The following is a 17,874-nucleotide window of genomic DNA, read 5'->3' as shown; positions in this document are numbered from 1 at the left end:
TGACCGCACACTACTCCTCTGCTACCGGAGACAGTACACAGCCAGTGGCCAGACACAGAGGGACCCGATTCCTGACCACACACTGCTCCTCCGCTACCGGAGACAGTACACAGCCAGCGGCCAGACACAGAGGGACCCGATTCCTGACCGCACGCTACTCCTCCGCTACCGGAGACAGTACACAGCCAGCGGCCAGACACAGAGGGGCCCGATTCCTGACTGCACACTACGCTACCGGAGACAGTACACAGCCAGCGGCCAGACACTGAAGGACCAGATTCCTGACCACACACTACTCCTCCGCTACCGGAGACAGTACACAGCCAGCGGCCAGACACAGAGGAAGCGATTCCAGACCGCACACTACTCCTCCACTACCGGAGACAGCACACAGCCAGCGGCCAGACACAGAGGGACCGATTCCTGACCGCACACTACTCCTCCACTACCGGAGACAGTACACAGCCAGCGGCCAGACACAGAGGGACCCGATTCCTGACCACACACTACTCCTCCGCTACCAGAGACAGTACACAGCCAGCGGCCAGACACAGAGGGACCCGATTCCTGACCGCACACTACTCCTCCACTACCAGAGACAGTATGCAGCCAGCGGCCAGACACAGAGGGACCCGATTCCTGACCGCACACTACTCCTCCGCTACCAGAGACAGTACACAGCCAGCGGCCAGACACAGAGGGACCCGATTCCTGACCGCACACTACTCCTCCCCTACCTGAGACAGTACACAACCAGCGGCCAGACACAGAGGGACCCGATTCCTGACCGCACACTACTAATCCGCTACCGGAGACAGTACACAGCCAGCGGCCAGACACAGACGGACCAGATTCCTGACTGCACACTACTCCTCCGCTACCGGAGACAGTACACAGCCAGCGGCCAGATACTGAGGGACCTGATTCCTGACCGCACACTACTCCTCCACTACCGGAGACAGTACACAGCCAGCGGCCAGACACAGAGGGACCCGATTCCTGACCGCACACTACTCCTCCACTACCGGAGACAGTACACAGCCAGCGGCCAGATACAGAGGGACCTGATTCCTGACCGCACACTACTCCTCCACTGCTGGAGACAGTACACAGCCAGCGTCCAGACACAGAGGGACCCGATTCCTGACCGCACACTACTCCTCCGCTACCGGAGACAGTACACAGCCAGCGGCCAGATACAGAGGGACCTGATTCCTGACCGCACACTACTCCTCCACTGCTGGAGACAGTACACAGCCAGCGGCCAGACACAGAGGGGTCCGATTCCTGACCGCACACTACTCCTCTGCTACCGGAGACAGTACACAGCCAGTGGCCAGACACAGAGGGACCCGATTCCCGACCACACACTGCTCCTCCGCTACCGGAGACAGTACACAGCCAGCGGCCAGACACAGAGGGACCCGATTCCTGACCGCACACTACTCCTCCACTACCGGAGACAGTACACAGCCAGCGGCCAGACACAGAGGGGCCCGATTCCTGACCGCACACTACTCCTCCACTACCGGAGACAGTACACAGCCAGCGGCCAGACACAGAGGGACCTGATTCCTGACCACACACTACTCCTCCGCTACCGGAGACAGTACACAGCCAGCGACCAGACACAGAGGGACCCGATTCCTGACCGCACACTACTCCTCTGCTACCGGAGACAGTACACAGCCAGCGGCCAGACACAGAGGGACCCGATTCCTGACCACACACTACTCCTATACTACCGGAGACAGTACACAGCCAGCGGCCAGACATAGAGGGGCCCGATTCCTGACTGCACACTACTCCTCCGCTACCGGAGACAGTACACAGCCAGCAGCCTGACACAGAGGGACCCGATTCCTGACCGCACACTACTCCTCCGCTACCGGAGACAGTACACAGCCAGTGGCCATGACACAGAGGGACCCGATTCCTGACCACACACTACTCCTCCGCTACAGAGACAGTACACAGCCAGCGGCCAGACACAGAGGGACACGATTCCTGACCGCACACTACTCCTCCACTACCGGAGACAGTACACAGCCAGCAGCCAGACACAGAGGGGCCCGATTCCTGACCGCACATTACTCCTCCACTACCGGAGACAGTACACAGCCAGCGGCCAGACACAGAGGGACCCGATTCCTGACCGCACACTACTCCTCCGCTACCGGAGACAGTACACAGCCAGCGGCCAGACACAGAGGGGCCCGATTCCTGACCGCACACTACTCCTCCACTACCGGAGACAGTACACAGCCAGCGGCCAGACACAGAGGGACCCGATTCCTGACCACACACTACTCCTCCGCTACCGGAGACAGTACACAGCCAGCGACCAGACACAGAGGGACCCGATTCCTGACCGCACACTACTCCTCTGCTACCGGAGACAGTACACAGCCAGCGGCCAGACACAGAGGGACCCGATTCCTGACTGCACACTACTCCTCCGCTACCGGAGACAGTACACAGCCAGCAGCCTGACACAGAGGGACCCGATTCCTGACCGCACACTACTCCTCCGCTACCGGAGACAGTACACAGCCAGTGGCCATGACACAGAGGGACCCGATTCCTGACCACACACTACTCCTCCGCTACAGAGACAGTACACAGCCAGCGGCCAGACACAGAGGGACACGATTCCTGACCGCACACTACTCCTCCACTACCGGAGACAGTACACAGCCAGCGGCCAGACACAGAGGGACCTGATTCCTGACCGCACACTACTCCTCCACTACCGGAGACAGTACATAGCCAGCGGCCAGACACAGAGGGACCCGATTCCTGACCGCACACTACTCCTCCGCTACCGGAGACAGTACACAGCCAGCGGCCAGACACAGAGGGACCCGATTCCTGACCGGACACATTTTCTGCTCTTTTCCACTCCACTCATAAGTACTGTGGATATTTCGAATAGAGAGGAGGGGTACACATAAATTTAACACGCCTTGGGGGGAGGGGGGGGGGGCAGTAGGTGCCCCTACCAACCAATCTTCAAAAGTTGCTCTTAATCTTAGTGGGAACTTAAATATAATATATTTAAATCAATGAGAATATACCCATCTGTAGTAACAGATCAGTAGACCTTTTACATTAGGATTACCAGCAACAAGAAACAAACAGGACAACAAAGCAGGAAGAGATCGGGGCTATGAGTGAGGGCTCGGAGGGCTGTACGAGGCCCCTGGGCCGCCTCTTCCCCATCACTAATTTACATCTGGAGGACATGACTCAGGGGTAAAAGTTTGCAGCTTGGAGAAGTGGTATCGATCCCCATAAATACGGTTATGTGTGCGGTGATAATGCTCCAGCCAATCAGCTGCAATATGTAAATTGACAGTTATCAGCTGATTGGCTGGAGCATTATCACCTTGCGCACACCGGTCTTTATGAGGATAGATATCACGTCTCCAAGCTCCGGACATTTACCCCTCACCGTTTAATTACTATGCTGATTTGAATTTGTCTTGCTGTAGTGTCAAGGCTGAAATAACCTGACCGAACGTTGGGGCTGATTCAGAGCTGATCGCTATTGTGCAAATTTGCAGTCCGTTCGATTATCAAATATCTTTGCATGCTTACGGATTGTAGGGCGCCTGCATGAGCCCAAATAGCAAAAATAACTACTCGCAATTTGACAAGTAGCTGGCGTTAGGGGGGGGGGGGGGGACGGGACGGACAATTGCCGTTTTCTGGGCGGGTCTGTAAAAAACTCAGACCTGGGTCTGGTGGAGCAAATGCTATTAGTGTCTATGGAGATTCAATAGCAACAGGAATGCGCCTACGTACTTGTCTCCCCACAATTTCTTCATCATGTCTTCCACCTTCTTCGCTCGCTCGGCCGAGGGAAGCTGCGACTTATCGCCCTTGCCAGAAAACTTGGCCACGTACATCTCTGCGAATTGCTTCAGGGTGAAGGCCCAGCCGTGCAGACCAGAGCCAAAGCCGACTGTGCCAATCACCGGGTCAATCTGCCGATACACAGAAATCATTCATAACTTCTCTCTGTATTCCAATTGGCTGAACGATCAACCAACCAGAGCACTGACTGACTGTATGCAGACCAGACATTACCATAATATTCCCCATGGGCCCGAATTCCCCCTCTCCGTAGGTAGAGATGATGACATTGACGTTCTCCACTATGCGCTGGAAGGTCAGGTACAACTCCTCGGGTTCCAGCTGCAGCTCCAGCAGCGCTCGGTCCATCTTGTTCATCATGAGGACTGGTTTGATGCGTTCGGCGATGGCTTGCCGCAAGACGGTCTCCGTCTGAACACAAACGCCTTAAACATAGGAAGAAAAAGAAGACGGAATGATTGGGCAGCCTTGCATCCCCCATAGAAACCTATAGGGGATGTGGCTGCCAGCCCAAAAAGAAGGGATTGCAGCAGGTCCCTCCTTCTTACATACAGGGGGTACTTAATATTTGAGACTATGGGGGTATTCAATCACTGGCGACCATCTCCCAATGGGGGAGATGGCTGCTGGGGCCCTATTCAATGCGGTCTTCCCCGACAGCATTGAACAGGGTATCTCGTCAGAACGAGCCCGACTTCACAAGCAGTGGGCTCATTCTGCCCAGAACGGCCGGGAAGTGACGCGCTCCCGACCGCAGCCCTCCTCTTCCCGGCCGCAGCTCGTGGCCACGCCCCCTTCTCGTCCCGCTGCAGGCGGGACATTGAATCCCGCCTGTGATTTCTCGGCTGAGCAGACCGAGAATGGGACAGGGTCCGCTCGACTGCCGTGACCCCAGATTGAATACCCCCCCAATAGCCGCAAACATACAATAATAAATGGACCCCTAGAACCTCAATGGGCCCCCCACTGCGCCCGGACACTGCCTCCATCTGTGAATCAGACCCTTTGTTAAAGTATTTTTAGAGTAATGTGGTTCCTATGTTTATACACAGATAACCGTTCTGTCGTATCGCACTGTGGAAGAGGTTCCGGGTTTAGTAGGACGTCTATCTGGATCTCTGGTGGCACATTGGGGCAGATGTATTAAGCTTTAACAAGAGATAAATCCAAGGGTGATAAGGAGAGATAAACGTCCAGCCAATCACCTGCTAACTGCCATGTTACAGCCTGTGTTTGAAAAAAGTCAGTAAGGAGCTGATTGGCTGGACGTTATCTCTCCTTATCACCCTTGCATTTATCTCTTGTTAAGGCTTAATACATCTGCCCCTATGAGTCATATGAGCATCTTCTGAATGTTACTGGTTGGAATTAGGGTGGCCAATCCCGGGATCGGAATCGGCGGGATCCCGGGATTTGGCCCTAAAAAGTCCGGGATTTCAATCCCGGGATTGGAGTATCCAATCCCGGGATTTCGGTATTAGACTGCGCATGCGCAGTCTAATACCGGGCAGCGTCTGAACACTCGCTCAGACGCTGCCCGACTGTTCCAGACCCCTGCGTGCGGCCTGCGCAGCGTGACGGTCACGCTGTGCAGGCCACGCACACCGCCCACAGCCCCACACTGCTGTCAGTGTCACTCCTCCTGGCCGCCCGCACCCACCTCTTCTCCTGCGCCGGCCAGCCCGCCCCTTCACCGACGCCGGCCCGCCCGCGCCTTCCTCCCGGCTGCAGTGCTGATATGAGGAGGTGCACGAGCCCGACGGCACCGTGCACCTCAGAACCCACACCACTCCCGGCCGCCCGCCTGCCAATGTAAGTAAATCTGCGGGTCGGCCGGTGTGGGGGTGGGTATAGGGCACATGCCAGCAAACTAAGGATGCCAATCCCGGGATCCCGGGAATCCCAGAATTGAGCATTTTTCAATCCCGGATCCCGGGATTGAAAAAATGCCCCGGGATTGGCATCCCTAGTTGGAATGTATCCCTGTCCAGGTGTGGCATGCTGTTCCGACTGTCGGGACCCCGTCCGGCACCCTCCCTGTCCTAAGCCCAGACACTGGCTCCTGCAGTAAGGACAGATCCCTGGCTGGTTGTTTATGTGCGTGACTCCGGGTCAGTGATGCTGCAGATAATGTCACTGGATGGTCACTGTGTAATATAATCCTCTCGTGCACAGACGGGATTCCTTCATCATAAGCGTTCTGTCTGGAGCAAATAAGGAACTGGGTGGTAGATTTATTAAGCTCGGTGAAGTGATAATGTGGCTAGTACTTTATCACCGGCCAATCAGCTCCTAACTGTGAAGTTACAGGTTTGGTTTGAAAAATGACAGTTAGGAGCTGATTGGCCGGTGATAAAGACCAGACACTTTATCACTTCACCGAGCTTAATACATCTGCCCCTGGGTTACATGAATGATGCTGAGGGAAGAGTATACGTCCAGGTACCCGGACCCTGGGTCGACCAGGTCTAGGTCAACATTCATTAGGTCGAAACCCTATGGTCAACAGTCAGTAGGTCGACACCATTGAATGTTCAACATACTCATGGCCGACAATGGGAAGGTGGACAGTCAAAAGGTTGACGCAAGTCTTTTTGGTCCAATATGTGCCGACAGGCGGTATTTCATGCCCTACCATCCACTACGGCGTGGTGGGAGGATTTTATTTATTAGCAGTTATTTATATAGCGCACACATATTCCGCAGCGCTGTACAGAGAGTAGGTGAACAGTTACATCAGTCCCTGCCCCAGTGGAGCTTACAATCTATATTCCCTACCACATATACACGCACACACAGACATTCTAGGGTTAATTTGTTTGGAGCCAATTAGCCTACCAGTGTATTTTTGGATTTAATAAAATAGTGTGCCGAGTGTAGCCAGGCCCCTTGCCCGAAGCGGGGGGACGCTGTCCATGTCAAAATGGCAACATTTTTGTTGTTTATGTGGACAAGAACACCGTATATATGTACCGATGCGCTGCCGTGCTTCCGACACAGCGTCTCTCAGCACACTACTATAATCTAACTCTATACTTACTTAGATCATGAAGTAAGAACAAGTCGGTTTCAAAGAAAAAAAAATCACGAAAAAAATCATGACTCTGACATGTCGACATTTTAAATGTCATGTTGACAGTCGGCATTTGGGCCATGTCGGCGTAATGAATGCCAGCATTTTGAACATGTCAGGATTTTGACCGTCTGTAAAATGACTGCATTCGTAATATATAACCCAATATAAGTGCTGGGTGGATACAAATGATATATCCGTGAACAACGTCATTCACTGACACATCATGTCGGCCCGCACCCAGCTAGATATATCTGAAGTACAATATGTATACTTGGATAAACCACGATCAGTGTGACCTCGAATCTACGGGCATGCCATCTTAGTGTGTACTCAGCATTAGTAACTGTGCCCCTGAGTGAAACCACGCAGCGCTGCAGGGGGCAGATGTAATGTGCACAGAAAGATGTGGGAGGGGCATGTCCATGTTCAGTGTAACATAAAGCTGCCCAGCATGTGTGGGCTACATGCAGAAGCAGGCAGTATATATCCTGCATGCAAACATAATACACTTATGTGCACCACTTGCAGCGCAGACTGCTGCAGTTTATTGTTGTTTTGCTTTACTCCCAAGTCAGAATTAGGCTCTCTGACACCAAAACGACGACTCCTCCTCCACAGTGACAGGCGCCATGTGCTGCACTGTGACATTAACCTGCAGCACTTGGCTCCGGTCACTGAGGAGGAGCCGGCAGTCCTGCAGAGTTCCTGAAGGCCAAGCTGCACACCCCCTATAATGCCAGCAGCGCTCCCCGTGAGGTCAGGCCCCTTTCCACAAAGCCACGCCTCTTATAAGATGGGGGTGTCAGACCAGGTGTAACAGACTGTCGGGAGATCCCAGGGCACCGCAGATGACCCGGCGTATGTTACCAGCAGAGGGTAGGCATACGATACTATCAGCATTGATACACCGGACTGGGGAACTTACCGGATACGCAATCGACCACAACCAGTGCGCCATCTGTAACTCGGAGCGCCGCCGTCACCTCGGAAGAGAAGTCTACGTGACCGGGAGAATCTATCAGGTTTATAAGGAACCCGGGGCCATCCTTGCACTGCTTGATGAAGGCCAGGTCGTTCTCCAGGAGCTCGTAGTACAGGGAGATTGCCCTGCAATGCAAATACAGAAGGCCGTATGTAGCAAATTCAACCGGCATGTTCAGAAGACAGAGGTGCCGGGTGGGGGCGGACACCGGGAACACAGGCAGGTCGATGGCTGTCAGGGGCCAGTGTCTGATGTCAGTTTAGACTTTTATTTCTGAAGGGGAGAGAAATCATTCGATGGTCGATATCTCTCCTCTTTGGCTGCATGTGAGGGGAGGTGACCGCTGCTTGGTCTTGAATCAGGCCCTATATGTTTAAGGGCCCTTCAAAGTGATATCTTTTAAATTCTCGCGTAGTGTGTATGAGGCTTGTGCCCCTCTTACATCTACCCATCCGTTCGCTAACCATCATGAAAGACAGACAATATAGGTCAACTGTAACAAAAGATCGACAGATGGACAGTCGGCAGTTCTTGGGGTCACCAGATTTATACGGTTAAAGTGACAATGGTTGAAAGTGAAAGGATAGAAGTTTTTACTGATGTTGGTGAAATATTACCAAACATACACAGATATGACCCCAAAATACAGAAAAGGTACTTGTTTCCTAGCACGGCCACACCGATTTATATCGGGGTGGTCGTGTCGGAAAAATCGCGTCGATCGCATCGCATGCAATTTGGTCGCATGCGATGCGATCGACGCGACCGACCCGATCTTTTGATTGAATCAAATGTGAATTGGGTCCCGGGACCCGATTTTACATTGGATTCAATGTAAAATATTCCCTAGACCCCCAAAATTTAAAACGTAAACCCCACCCCACGATAGATGCCAACCCGAAGCTTGGCGAGCCCGCGAGGGGCGGCGGTGCGCGTCCTCCGACCTTTTCATTCCCCTACTATCCACGTCGGCGTGGAGTTGAGAATATATAGTGTGGCGAGCGCAGCGAGCCCCGCGAGGGGACACGTATACCTGGGGACGTATACTATATATTCTCAACTCCACGCCGACGTGGATAGTAGGGGAATGAAAAGGTCGGAGGACGCGCACCGCCGCCCCTCGCCACGCTTTGGGTTGGCGTCTATCGTGGGGTGATGACGGGGCCATATATAATGTGAAATGGGTCATATTGTCCCATTTCACATTTTTCAAATTTTTTTCAATGTGAGATGGACTTAATCAAGTCCATCTCATCTTGTGCCATTATAATGGCACAAGACCGACGCGATGCTCACGATTTCAATGTTAAAAAATATTCTAACATTGAAGCCTATGGCAAAATCAGGGGCATCGCGTCGGTCGCGTTGGGACCAACGTTAATGGTCCCGACCGACGCAATGCCCCCGATTTTTTACCTTAGCAAGCAAAATGGACCTGATTTCAAAGGAAATCGGGTCCATCGTTGGGATCGTGTACCTTAACTTAAGGTACACGATCCCAACGATTGTGGCCGTGCTAGGAAACAAGTACCACAGAAAAAAAAACACTTGTTTCGACCTTTCATTTGTATCTGTCGACCTACAGTAATGCATGTTGACAATTTGGCGTCAACCTGTTGACCTAAACACTGCAGATCTTCTATACACGATGTGCACATGTTCTTCACTGTGTGATTACACCTGGCTCTCGGAGAACGGACACACGTGACGTGCAGCTGTCCTCACACGTTTCATGGTGGTTTCCATGCCGGCCTGGCACCGGGGAGCTGGTGTCCTGTTACACACCTGTCTCAGTCTGCCGCATGTTATCGCCCCGTTCTCTGCTACAGTTATTACCGGTTTATAACACAGATAAACGCGGCAGCCTGATTCCTTGCGCTAATGTGAGAATCCGTCTGCGAACGGTAAAAGTTCCAAGGCCAAGTCCGCTCCCTGATCTTATTGTCAGGGCCAATAAGGCGGAACCCCGCACAGGTACGAAGACGGGGGTCCCGATTCAGACCTGGTTGCCTGTGTTTGGAGCCCAGTAAGCAGGTTAACGCCGCCATGCTGACCGCACGGTTCATGTCGACTTGCAGCGAAATTCGTGCAAAATACTGTGAAACCTTATGTCGTTCTTTTGACTGTTGACCGTCCCATTGTCGACCTAATGCTTGTGTTGACTTTCTGACCGTAGCCATGTCGACCTGTTTCATGTGTCGACATAAGCCCTGTCGACCTTTAGTGGTCAGCCTAACGTATGTCGACCTTTATGGTGTTAACCCTATGACTCGTACCCCCTGGGGTATGATATGATTTACCGACAGTCAAATACCGACACAGTCACGATGTCGACAAGCATTTTTTTCCCTGTTTTTTTTCGGGTGTCTCAATCGACATAAGTCGCCATATAAGTGCACTGCGCCCCTTCGCATGACTCGCTGCGGGCTCGGTGCCTCGCTGTGCTGGGCTCGGTGCCTCGCTGTGCTGGGCTCGGTGCCTCGCTGTGCTGGGCACACCGTTTTTTACCTTCTATGCCTACGTGGATGTATGTATGTAAAAAATTATCAAAAAAAAACATTTCCCACATTTAAAATGGCGACATTTTGCCCATGTGCATAATGCAGGTCGACATTTTGAACGTGTCTGTTTTTAGTAAATCATCTGGAACCCTATTTCCTGTACAGCGCTGCATAAACTGGCAGCACTACATAAACCCTTAAAGACGTTCTGGGGTGACTCAGGAGGGCACTACAGAGTGATCTGATGCCCGTTCTAGGTTTTTAATAATGACAGATCTGCGCTGGGCAAAGAACTGGGAGGACGGTCGCATTATGGCCAAGCAGCCATATTCCAGACACCGACATCCCCAGCAGCAAACCCACCTTCCCTTGTACATATAAACCTCATACTATGGGGTTGTAGGGTGCAAACCGTGCCCACCTCTTACCCACACTGGGTATATCTGAAAATGCAAACAGTCTACTGGTCGTGTGACTGGGACATATGGGGCGTGGGGACAGGGGGGTTATTCGTTTCTCTTATACAGCACATTTGGACGCTCGGCCCCCAGGTCTCAGCACTAAGTGACGGACCACAGCTATCACACAGACACCGGTTGTGAAACTGGAGTCTAAAAATAATCTGCCCTCGCTGCCTCCGACTCCCTATCCACAGGCTTCAGCTTGCAAAGAGGAGCTAAAAAAAGGTGGAGTGAAGGGATGAAATGTATTCCTCGGAAAGCCGGAGACACAGTATCTGCCGGCCACGGCCTGGGGGAGGGGAGGACGTGCGCACTGACTCTGCTGACCGGCAGTTGTAGAAGACATTCTAGTCTGCATCTGGTCACAGCCGGAGCAATGGGTTCTCCAAGCAATCTTACGTCAGGCAACCTGTCCAGGGCCGATGCTAGGGTGTCCGGCGTCCCCCTGCAAACTACATTTATACCCACCCTCCATCACATGCCGTACAAAAGAGACAGCACACGCAACACAAAAAAGGGGTGTGTTTTCACAATGGGTGTATACCTTATTCATGACACACAGCCGAGCACAGTATTGTTACTTCAGACAGTAGTACCCCTTATACACATTACGCCACACGGTAGCGCCCCTTATACACATAGGCCCTTATTCTGGTTCACGCGCAAAGGCAAATTCCTTCTCAAATGGACAAAACCATATGCACTGCAGGTGGGGCAGATGTAACATGTGCAGAGAGAGTTAGATTTGGGTGGGATTTTACTTCAAAGTTAGATCTATATTTCAGTGTAAAAATAAAGCAGTCAGTATTTTCCCTGCACAGAAACAAAATACCCAAATCTAACTCTCTCTGCACATGTTAAATTTGCCCCCCCCCCCCTGCAGTGCACATGGTTTTGTCCATTTGAGAAGGAATTTTCCTTTGCGAGGGAACCAGAATCGGGCCCATAATGCCTACAGTAGCAGCGTTCCTTATATATAATGTCTTCAGTAGTAGTGATTTTTACACATCTAGGCCCATGTTAATGTCACTTACACATAATGCCATCAGTAGTGCTACACATAATGACCAGGGTAGTGTTGCTTACATATAGTGCACACAGTAGTGCAACATACACATAATGGCCAGGGTAGTGTTGCATACACATAGTGCACACAGTAGTGCAACATACACATAATGGCCATGGTAGTGTTGCATACACATAGTGCACACAGTAGTGCAACATACACATAATGGCCAGGGTAGTGTTGCTTACACATAGTGCACACAGTAGTGCAACATACACATAATGGCCAGGGTAGTGTTGCTTACACATAGTGCACACAGTAGTGCAACATACACATAATGGCCAGGGTAGTGTTGCTTACACATAGTGCACACAGTAGTGCAACATACACATAATGGCCAGGGTAGTGTTGCTTACACATAGTGCACACAGTAGTGTGCCTTGTACATAAACAGTCGCACCAACTCTCACATCACCTGGCGAGGCAGTGACGAAGCAGCCTGGCAGGCAGAGCTGGCAGGATGACCGGTACTACTGGCATTCCAGATGGTCAATCCGTTACGGATCTCTTACAGGAAGGTGATAGGCTGGATGGAGCATACGAGAAGGCAGAGGGTGTACAGGCTGGAGGGTGATGCTGGCACTGCCCCCGAACACACAAACACTGCGTCACTGGAACCGCACATCCAATGGTACGATAACTTGTGACCCAACCTGAAGAAGGCCAGCGGCACTTACGTGGATTTAATGGTGATGCAGCGCTCCTGCTCGTCCTTGCGCGTGTCTGTGAAGCGCGTTTCGCCGGCTCGGGCAGAGGCAATGATTCCAGCTTTGCAGACCAAGGAATCTGTTAGAGTGGATTTGCCATGGTCAACATGAGCAATCACAGACATGTTCCGGATGTTGGACTTCTTGTCCATGATCGCCCGGATCTGGTCTATCGTGAAGTTCACCTGTGTGGAGACAGACAGTGAGGTAAGTACACAGGGAAGAGGCATAGCATATACAGGGAATCTCTGGAGCTCTCAGGTAGGAGACAACACAAACTCCACCTTGGGCCTGGTGAGGGGCACGCAATGGAGGGCCCCACATCACACACCCTACAGCGGCGCTGCAAGAACCACCGGGAAGATGATGTGGCGGTCCTTTTATTCCGGCGTCTCGCATATGTGCAGCAGCGACGGCTTATAGATTGTATGAAGGTAAATAGCAACAATTGAATTAGCAGGAATGCTTTGCTGATGGTCCTCACCTGCTTTCATAGTGGTCATTTGGGGAGATCAGAGTGATATCCCCCTTTTTCAGGCACTTTATCGAGGTCCCTTACCGCAGAAATAACATGTAACATTGGCGCAATGCCCGCCTGTTGCCATTGTACAAATCAGGGTGGTGGGCTGGCACAAAATAGCCACCAATGCTCGCTTTAATGTCACCCACGATTTTACACTGTGAAATTTGTGGCCAACCGATTGTGGCTCACAAAGTGCATTAACCCATTGATAACTACGTACCGCAGTGCCTTTACATGAATCTGCCCCAGGGTGATGGTGACTTCTGTCATCAGGGTTACTGGGCAGCTGAAGATCCCGTGTCTGCATTATTAATGCCCATAACCTGATTCACAGAGGAGAGCAAATGGCCAGTGCCAGCACTGCCAGGGAGCACCGTGTCTTGTATGGTATCGTTCCTGGCATTGCATCTCTGTTATGTGTATGTCAGGCAATAGATGGAACTGCTGCACCAATCACTAGCGGCACCTAAACCGAGGTCACAGTGCCAACACCAGCAACGTGACCCGAGGTCACAGCGCCGACACCCATTCCCAGCGGCACCTAAACCGAGGTCACAGTGTCGACACCAGCAACATGACCCGAGGTCACAGTGCTGACAGCCATCACCAGCTGCACCTAGACCGAGGTCACAGTGCCGACACCAGCAACATGACCTGAGGTCACAGTGCTGACAGCCATCACCAGCAGCACCTAAACCGAGGTCACAGTGCCGACACCAGCAACATGACCTGAGGTCACAGTGCCGACACCCATTACCAGCGGCACCCAAACCGAGGTCACAGTGCCGACACCAGCAACATGATCCGAGGTCACAGTGCCGACACCCATCACCAGCGGTACCCAAACCGAGGTCACAGTGCCGTCACCAGCAACGTGACCCGAGTTCACAGTGCCGACACCCATCACCAGTGGCACCTAAACCGAGGTCACAGTGCCGACACCAGCAACATGACCCGAGGTCACAGTGCCGACACCCATCACCAGCGGCACCTAAACCGAGGTCACAGTGCCGACACCAGCAACGTGGCCCGAGGTCACAGTGCCGACACCCATAACCAGCGGCACCTAAACCGAGGTCACAGTGCCGACACCAGCAACATGACCCGAGGTCACAGTGCCGACAGGTGTGGATTGTATGGTCGACCTAAAGATGGTCGACAGTCATTAGGTTGACATACTGGAAGGTCGACAGGGGCCTATGTCGACACAAGCATTAGGTCGACATGGTCTAGGTCGTCAGTGAAAAAGGTCGACATGGGTCTTTCACTGTTTTTTCACTGAACATGGACACAGTTTTAAGTGCACTGTGTCCCCTCACATGGCTCGCTGCGCTCGGCACACTATTTTATTCTCCCACCGTGCCCTAGTGGATGTAGGGCATGAAATACCGCATGTCGGCTCAAAAAACTGTGAAAAACCACATGTCGACCTCTTGACTGTCGACCTAGACCATGTTGACCATTCAGTATGTTGACCTAGTGGTGTCAACCTAATGACTGTCGACCATCTTTAGGTCGACCAATCGACCGTATCCTGTGCTAACACCCATCACCAGCGGCACCTAAGCCGAGGTCACAGTGCCGACACCAACATGACCTGAGGCCACAGTGCTGACACGCATCACCTGCACCACCTAAACCAGGGTGACAGAGCCAACACCAGCAACATGACCCGAGGTCACAGTGCCGACACCCATCACCAGCAGCACCTAAACTGAGGTGACTAAGCCAACACCAGCAACGTCACCCGAGGTTATAGTGCTAACACCCATCTTATCACCATGGTACAGACAGCAGCAGTGTGCCCCCCTCTTATCACCATGGTACAGGCAGCAGCATTGTGCCCCCCTCTTATCACCACGGTACAGACAGCAGCGGTGTGCCCCCCTCTTATCACCATGGTACAGACAGCAGCAGTGTGACCCCCTCTTATCACCATGGCACAGACAGCAGCACCCTCTTATCCCCATGGTACAGACAGCAGCAGTGTGCCCCCCTCTTATCACCATGGTACAGACAGCGGCAGTGTGGCCCCCTCTTACCACCATGGTACAGACAGCAGCAGTGTGCCTCCCTCTTATCACCATGGTACAGACAGCAGCCGTGTGCCCCCCTCTTATCACCATGGTACAGACAGCAGTAGTGCCCCCCTCTTATCACCATGGTACAGACAGCAGTGTGCCCCCCTATTATCATCATGGTACAGACAGCAGCAGTGTGCCCCCTCTTATCACCATGGTACAGACAGCAGCATTGTGCCCCCCTCTTATCACCATGGTACAGACAGCGGCAGTGTGCCCCCCTCTTATCCCCACGGTACAGACAGCAGCAGCAGTGTAACCCCCTCTTATCACCATGGTACAGACAGCAGTGTGCCCCCTGTGCCCCCCTATTATCACCATGGTACAGACAGCGGCAGTGTGCCCCCCTCTTATCATCATGGTACAGACAGCAGCAGCAGTATAACCCCCTCTTATCACCACGGTACAGACAGCGGCAGTGTGCCCCCTCTTATCCCCACGGTACAGACAGCGGCAGTGTGCCCCCCTCTTATCCCCACGGTACAGACAGCAGCAGTGTGCCCCCCTCTTATCCCCACAGTACAGACAGCAGCAGTGTGCCCCCCTCTTATCCCCACGATACAGACAGTGGAAGTATGCCCCCCTCTTATCACCATGGTACAGACAGCAGCAGTGTGCCCCCCTCTTATCACCATGGTACAGACGGCAGCAGTGTACCCCCTCTTATCACCATGGTACTGAGAGCAGCAGTGTACCCCCTCTTATCCCCATGGTACAGACAGCAGCAGTGTACCCCCTCTTATCCCCATGGTACAGACAGCAGCAGTGTACCCCCTCTTATCACCATGGTACAGGCAGCAGCATTGTGCCCCCCTCTTGACACCATGGTACAGACAGCAGCAGTGTACCCCATCTTATCACCATGGTACAGACAGCAGTGTGCCCCCTTCTTATCCCCATGGTACAGAGAGCAGCAGTGTGCCCCCCTCTTATCACCATGGTACAGACAGCAGTGTGCCCCCCTCTTATCACAATGGCACAGATAGGCAGCAGTGGTATCAGCATGGCACAGATAGTCAGTAGCAGTGGTACCAACCTGGCACAAATAGGCAACAGCAGTGGTATCAGCATGGCACAGAAGGGTAGCAGTAGTGGTATTAGCATGGCAGAGATGGGTAGCAGCAGTTGTATGAGCAAGGCACAGAAGGGTAGCAGTGGTATCACCATGGCACAGATGGGCAATAGCAGTGGTATCACCATGGCAGAGATGGGTAGCAGCAGTGGTATCAGCAAGGCACTGATAGCAGTGTTACCACCATGGCACAGATGGGCAGCAGCAGTGGTAGCAAATGACACATATGGGCAGCAGCAGTGGTACCACCATGACACAGATGGGCAGCAGCAGTGGTACCACCATGGCACAGATGGGCAGCAGCAGTGGTACCACCATGGCACAGATGGGCAGCAGCAGTGGTACCACCGTCGTGGCACAGATGGGCAGCAGTGGTACCACCTTGGCACACATGGGCAGCAGCAGGGTTACCAGCATGGCACAGATAGGCAGCAGTAGTGGTACCACCCTGGCACAGATAGGCAGCAGTAGTGGTACCACCCTGCCACAGATAGGCAGCAGGTACAACCCTGGCACAGATAGGCAGGAGGAGTGGTACCACCCTGGCACAGATGGGCAGCAGTAGTGGTACCACCCTGGCACAGATGGGCAGCAGTAGTGGTACCACCCTGGCACAGATAGGGAGCAGTAGTGGTACAACCCTGGCACAGCACAGATAGGCAGGAGGAGTGGTACAACCCTGGCACAGATAGGCAACAGTAGTGGTACCAGCATGGCACAGATAGGCAGCAGTAGTGGTACCACCCTGGCACAGATATGCAGCAGCAGTGGTACCACATGGCACAGGTAGGCAGCAGTAATGGTACCACCCTGGCACAGATAGGCAGCAGTAGTGGTACCACATGGCACAGATAGGCAGCAGTAGTGGTGGTACCACATGGCACAGATAGGCAGCAGTAGTGGTACCACATCATGGCACAGATAGGCAGGAGGAGTGGTACAACCCTGGGACAGTCTGAGGTGACGCAGCAGGAGCCGGGCAGGTGCCGCAGAGCAGATGGGGGTGACATTGAGGGTGCCCCGGGGTCACAGCTGCTGCTGGGCAGGGCTCCGGTAACATGGCGAGGGGACCTATACCCTGAACAGCGCCCTTTCCGCGCCGGGACTCACCATGGCGCCGCCGATGTCTGCCGGTCCCCGGGAGAAGCCGCCTCACTGATGGAGGACTCGGGAGAAGGAGGAGGAGGGTGACGTCACTGCGGGATGACAGGGAGGGGTCACGTGGTGGTACTTGGGGATGTGGGGTGTGGCCAGCTCTGTAATCATGACAACCAGATGCTGGCAGAGAGAGGACCAAACCCTGCATCAGCCAATGCTGAGCCTGCTGCATGATCCAGGTGTGCTCTGCATGATCCAGGTGTGCTCTGCAGGGCCCAGGTGTGCTCTGCATGATCCAGGTGTGCTCTGCAGGGCCCAGGTGTGCTCTGCATGATCCAGGTGTGCTCTGCAGGGCCCAGGTGTGCTCTGCATGATCCAGGAGTGCTCTGCAGCGCCCAGGTGTGCTCTGCATGATCCAGGTGTGCTCT

General features: G+C 53.2%; 1 protein-coding gene across 1 annotated transcript in view; it reads right to left on the bottom strand.

Annotated features, from left to right (window-relative positions):
- LOC146023085 (elongation factor 2-like) overlaps nucleotides 1-17,545 on the bottom strand; it is a 58,773-nt gene extending 41,228 nt beyond the window's left edge. The window contains exons 1-5 of the mRNA XM_083155335.1: nucleotides 17,459-17,545; nucleotides 12,643-12,857; nucleotides 7,881-8,062; nucleotides 4,093-4,304; nucleotides 3,808-3,989 (exon numbers count right to left, since the gene is read on the bottom strand). Coding sequence (XP_083011461.1) covers nucleotides 3,808-3,989; nucleotides 4,093-4,304; nucleotides 7,881-8,062; nucleotides 12,643-12,857; nucleotides 17,459-17,461 — 794 coding nt within the window. The 5' untranslated portion in view covers nucleotides 17,462-17,545. The remainder of the gene's footprint in view (nucleotides 1-3,807; nucleotides 3,990-4,092; nucleotides 4,305-7,880; nucleotides 8,063-12,642; nucleotides 12,858-17,458) is intronic.
- Nucleotides 17,546-17,874: the final 329 nt, after the last annotated feature.

The sequence above is a fragment of the Crinia signifera genome, chromosome 1, assembly GCF_055691185.1.
Source record: "Crinia signifera chromosome 1, ASM5569118v1, whole genome shotgun sequence".
In the NCBI taxonomy this organism is placed as follows: domain Eukaryota; kingdom Metazoa; phylum Chordata; class Amphibia; order Anura; family Myobatrachidae; genus Crinia; species Crinia signifera.
This window is presented reverse-complemented; position numbering and strand designations above follow the sequence as displayed.